Here is a 12,572-nt window from a genome sequence, read left to right as displayed (position 1 = left end):
AGGGGAACAATTGACACAGGCTTTATTTAAACAGTTTTCTTTGAAATCTCTTTGAACAGAGTGATTAAAACAAAGCGGCTACAGAACCTAGCTTTGATACATTAGAGAAACAAAAGACATATAGGCATAAGGCCATAAACGGAAAGTCACTCCATAGGGAGGAAAAAGGCAACAGCAAAATTACACACGAATCTAATAACAAAAAAAATCTATGATTAGCTACAAAAAGGTAAAAAAATCATGCAGAGGAGACTAGAAACTATAAACAGAAAGTACGCTACAAAGAGCTGATATAACTACAAACTAAAGCGCTCCAAGAGGAGGAAAAAAGGCAGGCAAGGCACTATGATATAACACACAAAAAACTTGATCAAAAAACTTTAGCAAACGAAAATCACTCTTTCTCAGAGGAAACAAAGAAATCAATAAATAAGGCGAGGCAATACTTAACAACTTGGTTTGATGCTGTGGACAAAGGCTGGCGGTACGTGACGAGACGATATACTCTGGCACAAGACAAGAGGAGGAAGAGACATTTATACACATGAGGGAGGGTGACACAGGTGGGCACAATCAGGCAATCAGGAGAGACATCAGACCAGTGAAACGGGAGGAAGGGCAAGTGACCTGAAATGAGAGGGAGAGTTAACCTTTCAAAATAAAACAGGAAATGACAAGACAACATGAAACCAGACGAAACCCAGACAAGACTTCACCCAGGTGTGACAATTATTTGCTCTCGAGGGATGGGAATTGAAAACTGGTTCGGTTCCCAGTGTATCAATGTGCCATTTTTCCCCAAACGGTTTTCTTAACGATTTTTGCTACACAATGTGCGTAGTCAGGTCAAATCCGAAATTGGCGGGCGCCCAGGTGGAACAAACACTCTAAAGTCTGATTATATTTAAAAAAATATATATAAAAAAAGCAACAGCGCTACTTGTAATAATTGCAAGGCTGCTATTTCATCAAGAGGACATTGGAACAATATGCTGAAACACAGAACACACACAATGCAATAACTATAAATGAATGGCGCGTTTTTGAACCGCTCTGATGTCATCGCAGCAGCAGTAACCTGGCGTAAATACAACACATACTAACAAACACTGCCTATAATGTTAGCGCTATTTGTTCAATTTTATTAAATACCTTCTCATCTAAATGAGAATGACGACAGACAGATTCTGAGCAGGCAGTACTCGCTCAAGTTCACATCTACCTCGAGACAAATGTCACTGGGCAGTGACTAAGTTTGTGATCAAAAGCTTGCACGCATTTGCCACAGTAGATGCTCCTGATTTTCAGTAGATGAATGTTAAAATTGTAGTCAGAGAAAAATTGCATGTTTTCCTTCCACCAGACTTTCACGCAGTCATTTCCGTTATACAGGTGCAACTAAAAAAAAATAGAATATTGTGACAATATTGTGAAACTAACATGTGATAAAAGTCATTACATGCAAAGTGAGATATGTCAAGCCTTTATTATGATGTTGGTGATCATGGCTTACAGTTTTTGAAACCCCACATTTTCTGAGATTTTAAATTCAACATTTGTTGTAAGAAATAATCAACATTATAACCAATAAAGGCTTGACATATCTCACTTTTCATGTAATAAATTAATTAATACCACATGATGTAACTAAATTTTAAATTTGTGTAATTTCCACATGGTTTATTTTGTTAAATTCTACAGAAGCATATTTATTTCTTATGTATTTTTTTCCTATACTATGTGCCTCTTGAGACCTCACTGTAGGCTTTGTAAGGTCATGTTACCTTTAAACCAGTGGTTCTTAACCTTGTTGGAGTTACCAAACCCCACCAGTTTCATATGCGCATTCACCGAACCCTTCTTTAGTGAAAAATAAAATGTTTTTTTTTTTCAAATTCAAGACAAAGTTATATGTTTTTGGTAACACTTTAGTATGGGGAACATATTCTAAGTAACAAGGACTTAATTTAGAGTTATTTGGTTAGGGTTAGGGTTAGAGGGTTAGGGCCAGGGTTAGATTATAATAAGGCCATGCCGAATAAGGCATTAATAAGTACTTAATAATGACTAGTTAAGAGCCAATATGTTACTAATTTGCATGTTAATAAGCAACTAATTAATGATGAATATGTTCCCCATACTAAAGTGTTACCATGTTTAATTACTGGTGCACAAAATTAACCGTGCATGAACATCACCTTGTTCAAACAACAAAACCAACACAGTGCATAAACTCACAACAAATTACACACCTGCAAATCAGTGTGACTTCTGCTGTTGCCGTATCCGTAATACACCGATAGGGAGACATTTTTATTTACACGATGAGTCGGGTGTGTTTTGACCTCCGCCGAACCCCTGAGCCCGACTCACCAAACCCCTAGGGTTCGATCGAACCCAGGTTAAGAACCACTGCTCTAAACTAAACTAAATTGATGCTAAACCACCTTTTTTTTTCTTTCAAAATAAGAATTGACAAGAGAACCATTAAGGAACCGTTAAGCAGAATTGAAAGTGCAATCAGAACCGGAAAAATCTTATTAATTCCCATTTCTATCGCTCTCCTCAACAAGCACCTGGTGCTGCCGTGTGCGCCCCCCCCCCCCCCTCACTCCTCCTTCTGAAAGTACTCGCAGGAAACGCTGTAGTGACATTGGAAAAAAAAACAAGAAAAAAAAACAAACAAAAAAAAACAATAGAAAGTTCAGTTGCATTTCAAAAAATGTGTTTACCTTTTCATGTTTTTTACTTACACAAATTTAACGACAACCTTACGCCCCACCCAGAGGTGGGTAGTAACTTACTTTACTTAAGTAACTTTTTGGATAATTTGTAAATGCAAAAATATTTTTTTTACTTTTACTTGAGTATTTTTGTAAAGGAGAAACGCTACTTTTACTTTGTCACATTGAGTTTCATTCTGATCGCTACATTTATTTATATTATAATCATCCTCGTCATATTTATTTACAATCAATTGATTACTGCTTGCCAAGACGTACTTTGAATCGTTAGAAAGACTTCTTCCAGCGGGCACAGGTGACATGACTCCATTTCACCAATCACACAGAACCTGGCAGTCAAATGACCGCAATCAAACTACAAACTGTAAAAAGTGACCTTATGTCAGACGAGGCAGTACAAATCTTTAATGTTTACTTACAAACTATGAAAAATAACATTAATATCATGCACTGTCATCTGTGTCAGTAGAAATGTTCACATTTCAGCCGACAAGAATTCTACTTCCGGCGAGAGACAACATGTTACGGTAAGTTGTAGATGTTGATGTTTTAGCTGCACATATGCTCACATTAGTTCTGTTATAACGTCAGAAGTGACTGTAAAATGTGCTTCTTTTGTAGTACACCCTGTAGTAGTGTCTCTCTGTCACACAAAGACACACATGCCCACGAGCCCCTTACCATGCAAGTGCCAATACAAAATAGCGACTAAATAAATTAGAACTTAGTCACCAGTCACTCAGTACGAGAGTATTTGTTCCACTCAATACTTACTTAAGTAATTATTTGGATGATTACTTTTGAATTGAGTCATTACTCTACGAGCCCCTCACAATCCAGCACCTTTACAAATAGATTGCAGTGTTGTGTGAATGCTTGATTTTCAGCCTTTGTCTAACTACACTTCAGATTATTATAATGAATAAAGCTACACAGCAAGTCAGATATGTGCCCTGTGATTGGCTGGTGTCAGCAGGGATACTCTCCAATTTAGTATAGAAAATTACTGGCTAAAGTGATTTAATATAAATGTCATGTTCATAAAAATTTAAAATATATATATTTAAAAAATTTGAGAACATATTTTTAAAGCATATTATATGTATATTGGCCTAAATTAGGCACGTTCAAGCATAAAAATGACCAAATGAACTACAACTATCAATACTACAATAGTATTAGTCACTAGATGAGAGCAAACCAATCAGAGCGCGCTGTTCATTATCGTGGCCACTGATTGGCTCAGCCTTGCAGCATTTCTCTATGGCAGTGGTTCTTAACCTGGGTTCGATCGAACCCTAGGGGTTCGGCGGAGCCTCTGCCGCTGAGGTCAAGACACACCCAAATCATCGTGAAAATAAAAACTTCTCCCTATCGGCGTATTATGGATACCCCCAAACAATGTTCCCTCTAATTTCCATCTGATTTGCAGGTGTGTAATTTGTTGTGAGTTCATACACTGTGTTGGTTTTGTTCTTTGAACAAGGTGATGCTCATGCATGGTTCATTTTGTGCAGCAGTAAAAAAACATAACTTGTCTTGAATTTGAATTTTTTTTATTTTTTTTTCCACTAAAGAAGGGTTCGGTGAATATGAAACTGGTGGGGTTCGGTACCTCCAACAAGGTTAAGAACCACTGCTCTATGGGATTAAAGGAGTGTAAAGGTGACTATGTGGGTGTTATTTCATGTCTAGAAGGTTCTCATAATGTTAAAAAATGTTTGTAGGAGGTTGTAAACAGATGGGTTTTATTTTGCTCAAGCTATTTAATTTACTATAACTATAGAAGGTACCCATATATAAGCAGCACCCACCTAATTTTTGGACACATTTTATTTTGTACATGTATTGGCCGCACAAATCATTAAGCCACAGATGTACACATTGAAACATAAAATATTTACACAGGCGCTTGTGTTCACTCACAAATGTAACAAAAGACAGTGCCTGTAACACGGCATAAAGCCTTTTTTTGTCGACGTCCTCCTCCTGTGCGCTGGGGTTAACTATTTAGGTGTCGGAGTTGAGGGAAATCAAGGTTGCTTTTTCTGTCGTTTTTGCGGCCTCATTTTTAAATGTGTGGTTTTCTTTGGTGTGCGGCGGTCTTGCCTTTTGGGGCACGTTAATGGCTGTTTCCTTTTCCGATGGCCGGGCCAATTGTCTTTGGCTTTGGGGCTGTATCGTGTGCATTTTCATGCGTCTTCTTCATGATGAGGGTGAGTGCATAATGCGCTAAATGGCTGATTGAATGATTGTATTTGTGCGTTTGATTTAAAATGAACAATTTAATTAGTCCACCATGAAAAGTAGCGGTTTATAGTCCTGAAAATTACGGTATAATTAGCTATTTGTACTTTATGGAAATTAATTAACCACGTTCAGGCCCGGAATCAATTAACAGCGATAAACAAGGGTTTACAGTGGGGGAATGATGCAGAAGGCAGATTTTACTGAACGGTGTAAAATGTGGGTGAAAAAAACATGGAGATTTTTGAAAAAGGGAAGAAAAACATGAGATTCGTCCCATCTTTGTTGTCCCAAGATCTTATTACAGCATTGGTCGAGTAAGATGTCACTGATGAAAATGTTTGGAGCTCACCCTCTACCGCTGACCAAGTCACAAGAGAGTAGGAGCCTGGATTGTGGGAGGAGCCTGGATTTGGCTTGTACACAACTTGACATTTAGGAAGTATTCTATTCAGAGAATAAATAAGCGGTGTGTCCAAAGACTTTAGTGTTCCATAAAGTGGATGTGTGATTCAGTCCGAACTTTAGTGGGATACGGACTAAAAACTCCATTGGATGCGTGTTCCAATGAGTGTGTATCTAACTAACGTCCTTGCTCCTCATGGAGATGTGCAGTAGACATGATGACATTACAAGAAGTAGGGGAGAAGCTCAATTTCTCTCAGTGATGTGAGGCTTATGGGCTAGGGCAGGGGGCGGGGTCATACAGGCTCAGTCTGGGGGATTATCATTGTACTCTCCAAACACACGCACACACACAAAACACACACACACACAGACAATTTAGGCTGAGGTTTTAAGCCCTGAGAGGAGGACTTGAATCATTCCCATCACCGCATCCTAGCGTTGGTCAGTCAGTCGCCGTGGAAACAAGCCCAGGCTCAAAGATCAGGACCAGTACAGGCCTGGATCCTGTGAGGTGCGCCAAACACTTTCAAGAGGCATCCAGGGAGATGAGATCTTAATGGACGCCAGTGAGATGGAGGGAGAGTCGGTCTATCTGAACGCATTCAGAGGAGGTGGAGGGAAGAGAACGGAGAGGTTGTGCTCGCGGGAGGAGAGGAAGAGGAGGAAAAAAGTATTGGAAGAAGGCCCGCAGAGACACATGGACTATTCGTCATCAGTGTCCAGTGCCTCACACGGTACCACAACTTTTGTTTGGCTCTTTGTTTACGATCTGCTGTGTCCAGCTGTGCTCTGACCTCGTTTGCTTTAGACTGACTAGTGTGAACACGAAGGTGGGGTGTGTGCGCGTATCTATGTGTGTGTGTGTGTGTGTGTGTGTGCGTGTAGAGCTTATAATTTATTCTGATAAATGCAAAAAATATTGCTTTTCTTATTGCTTAGAATGGTTGCCACAGGAGAAAAGATAATACATGCTCAGTTTTGATTGACACAATCATTTAATGTTTACTTCAGCTGAGGAGTTATTGCTTTTGCTCATGTGGATTTCTGCATGATTCCACAAAAGACACTTTAGTGGTCATATTTTGTAATAAAAAAAAAAATCATATTTAATGTTTTCTCTTTAAGATGAAAATTTCATGAGTCTTAAGGAGCACACCTCAGGCATATGCAGCAGGTTGGGGTTGTTTGGCCTTGGGGGAGGTTTGTTTTTTCTAGTTATTATTGTTTGTTTAATATTGGCTGCTGTTTGCATCGCTGCATACTTTTGATAAAATAAGGCAAACAAACAACTCTTTTTTTATTGTTAGCATTTTTGTGCACGAGTAACTCAGTATGTGTCGATTTAGGGCTTTTAGACCGCATGTTTGAGTGTTTAAGCACTGTCAGGTTGCTGGAGGGAGACCTAAGAATTGAAAAAGTGCCCTTCAGCAAAGCACTAAACCCCAAAACCATAAAGGGATTAGATCAGCGGTCTCCAAAGTGCGGCCAGCTGCTTGTTTTCTATTGGCCCGCGACACATTCTAAAAACAAACTGAAGATGTCCTGGATTAGAACATCAAACAAAAAATACAAAATACAAATTAAACTGTTCCAAATTCCCCCAAAATTGGGATCTGATAACCAAAATGGGTCTTACCATACTATATGTGGACTGCGATGTGTAATTTCATTATGAACGTGTACAAAGTTATTGCATGAAATGGTAAGTTTTCAAGTTTGTTAAAACCCTTAATAAGGTTTTAAGATGGCAGAATAATGATATTATTAATATTAGTACAACCCAACAGGCACAAGACATTGATACAACATTGATTATACATACATGTTCCTTAAAACTGACTTTGAAACAGTACAAAATAGTTGTATTTATAAATTGAGACAATGATGATGTCTAATAACGTTGGATCACAACCTGACATTGAATAAACGTCGTCAAAAAGCATGTTTTCTCAACTTTGTATCTGTGTTGTAAAATGTTGGTTGGAAAATTACCAAAATTCAATGGTCAAATCAAAGTCAGAACCCAATATTGATTATACGTCGTCAAAAGGCATGTTTTTTCAACGTTAGGTTTGAGTTGCTCAACGTCAGGACCTAATTCAACAAGTTTTCAATGTTGTTTTGATGTATTGCGCCTGCTGGGTAAAGAATAATAAAATATTACCCAGTTAAAGGTGGTGAGAGTAAATATTTGCTTTGTTAGTTATAACAAACAGTTAAAGATGAGGATGTTTTGTTCAGATAGATAAGCATATATTGATCAGAACCAGAATCAGATTTGTTGGCCAAGTATGTTTAACACACCAGGAATTTCCCTCGGTAGACTGAGCTCTCTTTGTTCAATGCAAGAAACAAAGAAAACGCAACAACTTTGAGAGGGCATCTACATTTTATCGGATTTAGTATCTTTAATGTAGAAAATTTACCAAAGTCTTTCGATATTAATGTAGGTAGCTCTTGCTGGAAAAGGTTTGGGCACCCCTGGATTAAATAAGTATGTTTCATTCAAGTCTTGTATTGGATTGTGTTACAATGTGCAGGTGTGCCTAATGTAGCGGGAAGGTTTCAGCTGTCAATCATGCTCATAAACCCTCATCCTTAACCGAAAGACATGACATAGGGCAGTGTGTTCTAACGAGCTGTGACCTCACAACCATCTTAACGTGACCACAGATGGTCGCAGTTCAGCGGCCAGCAACTTGGACGTGGCCGACAGGCTGACCTACCTGGAGCAGAGGATGCAGATGCAGGAGGACGAGATCCAGCTGCTGAAGATGACCCTGACCGACGTCCTCAAGAGGCTCAACATCTCCGAGGAGCACCAGGCCGCCGCTGCCGCCACCGGGAGGAGGGCGCCATGTGCTAAAGGTCAGCAAAGATGTGTGTTAGCGAGGTTCTTATTATTATTGACACGTTCATTTTGTTCCTGTGACAAATATTGACTCTTGTCTTGTTGACTTGCTGTTTATTGGAGAAGAACTCATTGATTTCCAATCCATGTCAGCTTTCACTAAGAATGAGATATAAGGAGCAATAATGGGTGTTTTGCTGGACAATTACTTAAAAATAACATATTATTGCTTTATTCTTTTAAATAAAAGCTGCTTATTAAAGCATACAACTGGATTTTAAGATAAAATCCAGCAAAACACAACCAATAATCAATTAGGAAAATGGTCCTTCCATTAGATAATTGTCATTGTATTTGACTAAAACCTAGGCTGCAATGAGTCATCATCACCTCACAGGATTAGAGTCAATAATTATGGGAGGTGTTCCTAATGTTCTGTATCTATGGGTTGTTAAACAATTAAATTCTTTTTTGTTATTCTTAATTTTTACAAATTTCAGACTGGACAAATATTGAAATACATTACATGATTAAGCCTATAAATGTGTAATGCTGGTATCATCATTGTGCTTAATGTCATCTGAATAATGAAATATGACTTTTATTGTATTTTTATTTTATTTATTGAGGTATATTATAAAAGTTACCAAATTTGCTTTATTGCTTTTGAACATCTATTCAAAGGTGGCTATAAACATGTTTGTAAAGAGATATTATATTTTAACAATTATAATCACAATAATATAATATTTATTTAATTGCCATGAGTTTTTTTAGATGTACCTTTATGTTTCTATGTTAATATATGATGTAAGACACATACAGTAAACCCTCCATTATCACTGTTAAATTGTTCATGGCCTGACCGTGCAATGCTGGGGGGTGGAGGAGCATGCATGTGACCCCGGGGAAGATGCTTTATCAGTATGATGCTTCAAACCCCACTTTGAAAAGCTGTGCACTACAAAACATGCTCATTGTGGCTATTATTCCTGACTTCCAGTGTTTTATATGTTGTGCTTCTGAAATAATGTTGCTGATCAATTTGAAATGTATCATTATTTATTGAGTTTTTTTCATTTTACTTTTCAGTATCTAATGGTTCAAGTGGGTCACAAATGTCGAGAGTTTAAATAAGCGTTTCCTTTTTTTTTTAAATTGTATTTTAAGACAAATTGATGCACTTTAAATATATTCTGTTACAGACAAGAAAACAATGTTGATAAAATTATTATTTGTTGTAAGTGGATATTTCTTTTTTGTTTCCTTTGATGTTATAGAATATAATGTTGTGCAGGGGTGTATAATTTTATAGACAAACGATACTATTTATAGTCACGGTGGCAAGTGCGTGGGGGTAGTTGCGTAAAATGTTTTCTTCTTCTTAGGGCGGGCGTAACAGAAAATAGCACTGCTTTAATCCAATATAGTAATGCTGCCTCAGCCAATCAGCGGCCACGATATTGTACGGCGTGATCTGATTGGTTTCGTCTCCTATAGTTACTATTGTCGTATTGATATTTTTAGCTTGTTTAGCCACTTTTTTTTACTTAAAAATGCTTAATTTAGGTCAAAACAACGTACAATATGCTGAAAAAAATCTGCAACAGAGAGACACTGCAAACTTTGAAGCGCGATGTGACCAGAAGACAACTCGGTTTACTAAATGTAATAATAATATTTTCATATATATCTGTAAAATGTATCCATTATGATATTTATCTGCTCACCCCAAGGGAGGCCGGTCTCGCTGGCTCTGCCCTACAGACCCCCTATGGTGACCTCCACTGGCGCCAGCTTGAGGAAGAGCTCCACGCTGCCTTCCAGCGCCACGGGCAGGAACTACAGCCCAACGCCGCCGCGCAGGTCTGACTGCTGCTGTACTGTCATGAGTGATTATATTCTTGTTTAAAAAGAACAGATTACCGGTACTTACCTATTTTGTCTTCTTTCCAGTGGGGTCATGAGCCCGGCAGGAAGTATGAAGGACAGTCCTTGTAAGACCCACAAGGCACGCCCATCCTCGTCAGCTTCCACCTGTAAGACAGCCAAAGAAGGGTAATAACGTTTATCTTTGCTGCCGTTAATAAAACCTAACCACATTAGAGGCACATTAAATGTAAAGTAAGGGTTGTACCTTTCACATTTGAACTGATATTGGGAATAAATAACGGTAGTCAATGGTTCCAATTTTCATTACTTTTGTGTGAAATTATGTTGTACTAAATGTTTGTTTTAAAAATAAGATTAAAAACTGTAGCATTCAACAGTGAGTTGGTAATGACAAGTGTGCTGTCCAGTTGTTATAATTTGTTCTTACACGTCTAAGTATCATTTGCAAGTATGCATTCATTCATTTTATTCTAGGTGTGTTGCCGTAGTCAGAAATAGTCTTTGCCATTAGGTTGACTGTGCCAGTCTTGTTTTTTGTTGAGTTCTACAAAGTGTTTATACTGTAAGTATTGTACTTATTACACACCATCTGTTTGATTGTAACATGTATCTTAGTTGTAGTTTTCATTACCAAATTTGAAGGTGTTGAAATCGCCATGTAAAATTGCTAATTTTAATTAATAGCATGTATATGGGATATCCAATGTACTTTAACATCGAGCGAGTGCATTTTAAAAAGTGGAGCCTTGCTTTTGAGCACTTTCTATCAGGCATGCTTGCTTTGTTAGTCCATTTAGATTCATTAGGTCTTCTAAGAATGATGTCAATTTTATTTTTATAGCCTGACCTGTGTGTTGATTTCGTACCCGACGGTTTCAGCTACAACTGTGGCCTTCGTCAAAAGTTCTCATGTGATTTTGATGTGACCTGTCTGATCAGCTGATTTAAACAGTTGTTAGCGCTGTCTTCCTGCTTGAAGTAGCAGGCTGACTGCGCCATCTGCAGTCCGCCTTCTTCAGAACTGTGTCCCAGGTGTGGAAAAGTTGGTACGCCTCCACACAGGTCCTGGATACAACAATAAAAAATACATAATTCTTAGAAGACCTAATGAACCTAATTGGACTACTGAAAGAAACTCATGGACACACTCAAAGAGTTCCACTGCATTGAGCAGCTGGAAGCGGGCGCACTTTCGATTCAACGTACGTTGCCGGGATGAAGGCATGACACCACTAAGTTTGAATCTAAAGAACCCGATCCCAACACAGAAAGCAGAAAGGATCGTCAGGAAGGCTCGTGGTGCGCTGCTTAAAGAAATGATTTGTTGCACAGCAAACAAGTTAAAGAACATTGATATGCTACAACAGGAATGCACAACACAAATCTATCAAAGATATACTAAAGTGAAGTGAAGTGAATTATATTTATATAGCGCTTTTTCTCAAGTGACTCAAAGCGCTTTACATTGTGAAACCCAATATCTATGTTACATTTATACCAGTGTGGGTGGCACTGGGAGCAGGTGGGTAAAGTGTCTTGCCCAAGGACACAACGGCAGTGACTAGGATGGCGGAAGCGGGGATCGAACCTGCAACCCTCAAGTTGCTGGCACGGCCGCTCTACCAACCGAGCTATACCACCCCAAAGACAAGGATACTTGTACGCAAATGGAGGAACATCTAAGACACGCGCACAAACTAAACAGGTTAGAAAGTTACAAAGATTCGCACAAAACAAACAAGGCAACAAAGTCACATGGATCACACAACAACAAGGAAGTGGGTGCATATCATCTCCAAACGCTCGCTATCTACCATCAAGCAGAGCGTGTTAGCGCGAGGGTTGAACTATGCAATAACACCCTACGAGGATTTCATTTTAGCCACAGAATTAGCATGTAAGGCAATAGAAGATCAGGGAAATAAATCAGAGCTAAAGGGGAACATTATCACAATTTCAGAATGGTTAAAACCATTAAAAATCAGTTCCCAGTAGCTTATTATATTTTTCGAAGTTTTTTTCAAAATTTTACCCATCACGCAATATCCCTAAAAAAAGCTTCAAAGTGCCTGATTTTAACCATCGTTATAAACACCCGTCCATTTTCCTGTGACGTCACATAGTGAAGCCAACACAAACAAACATGGCGGAAAGAACAGCAAGCTATAGCGACATTAGCTCGGATTCAGACTCGGATTTCAGCGGCTTAAGCGATTCAACAAATTATGAATGTATTGAAACGGATAGAGAAGCCATCAAGATCTGGAAGCGCATGCCCCAGACTGTGAACCAGGACAAGGGGGCATACTAAATTTCCCACACCAGGGACATTGTTTTTAAAAAGTCGGCCTGCAGATAGCGCTATCAGCCTGCTCTGACAAGCAGGAAGACAGCGCCAAAAAATTAAATCAGCTGACCAGACACGTCGC

At 38.7% G+C, this 12,572-nt stretch overlaps 1 protein-coding gene across 2 annotated transcripts in view; it reads left to right on the top strand.

The window, feature by feature from the left end:
* The window catches only part of LOC133576378 (uncharacterized), a 28,160-nt gene that overhangs the window by 12,956 nt on the left and 2,632 nt on the right, over positions 1–12,572 (top strand). The window contains exons 1-4 of one of the 2 annotated variants that reach the window (XM_061929552.1): positions 5,730–6,133; positions 8,073–8,267; positions 9,987–10,116; positions 10,207–10,308. In XM_061929552.1, the coding sequence (XP_061785536.1) occupies positions 5,956–6,133; positions 8,073–8,267; positions 9,987–10,116; positions 10,207–10,308 (605 nt within the window). In that variant the 5' untranslated portion in view covers positions 5,730–5,955. Of the gene's footprint in view, positions 1–5,729; positions 6,134–8,072; positions 8,268–9,986; positions 10,117–10,206; positions 10,309–12,572 lie in introns of those variants that run through there. The other variant, XM_061929553.1, reaches the window with a different exon arrangement.

This window comes from Nerophis lumbriciformis, linkage group LG34 (genome assembly GCF_033978685.3).
Source record: "Nerophis lumbriciformis linkage group LG34, RoL_Nlum_v2.1, whole genome shotgun sequence".
NCBI lineage: Eukaryota > Metazoa > Chordata > Actinopteri > Syngnathiformes > Syngnathidae > Nerophis > Nerophis lumbriciformis.
The sequence above is the reverse complement of the archived record's forward strand: the minus strand, read 5'-3'. Positions and strand labels throughout refer to the sequence as shown.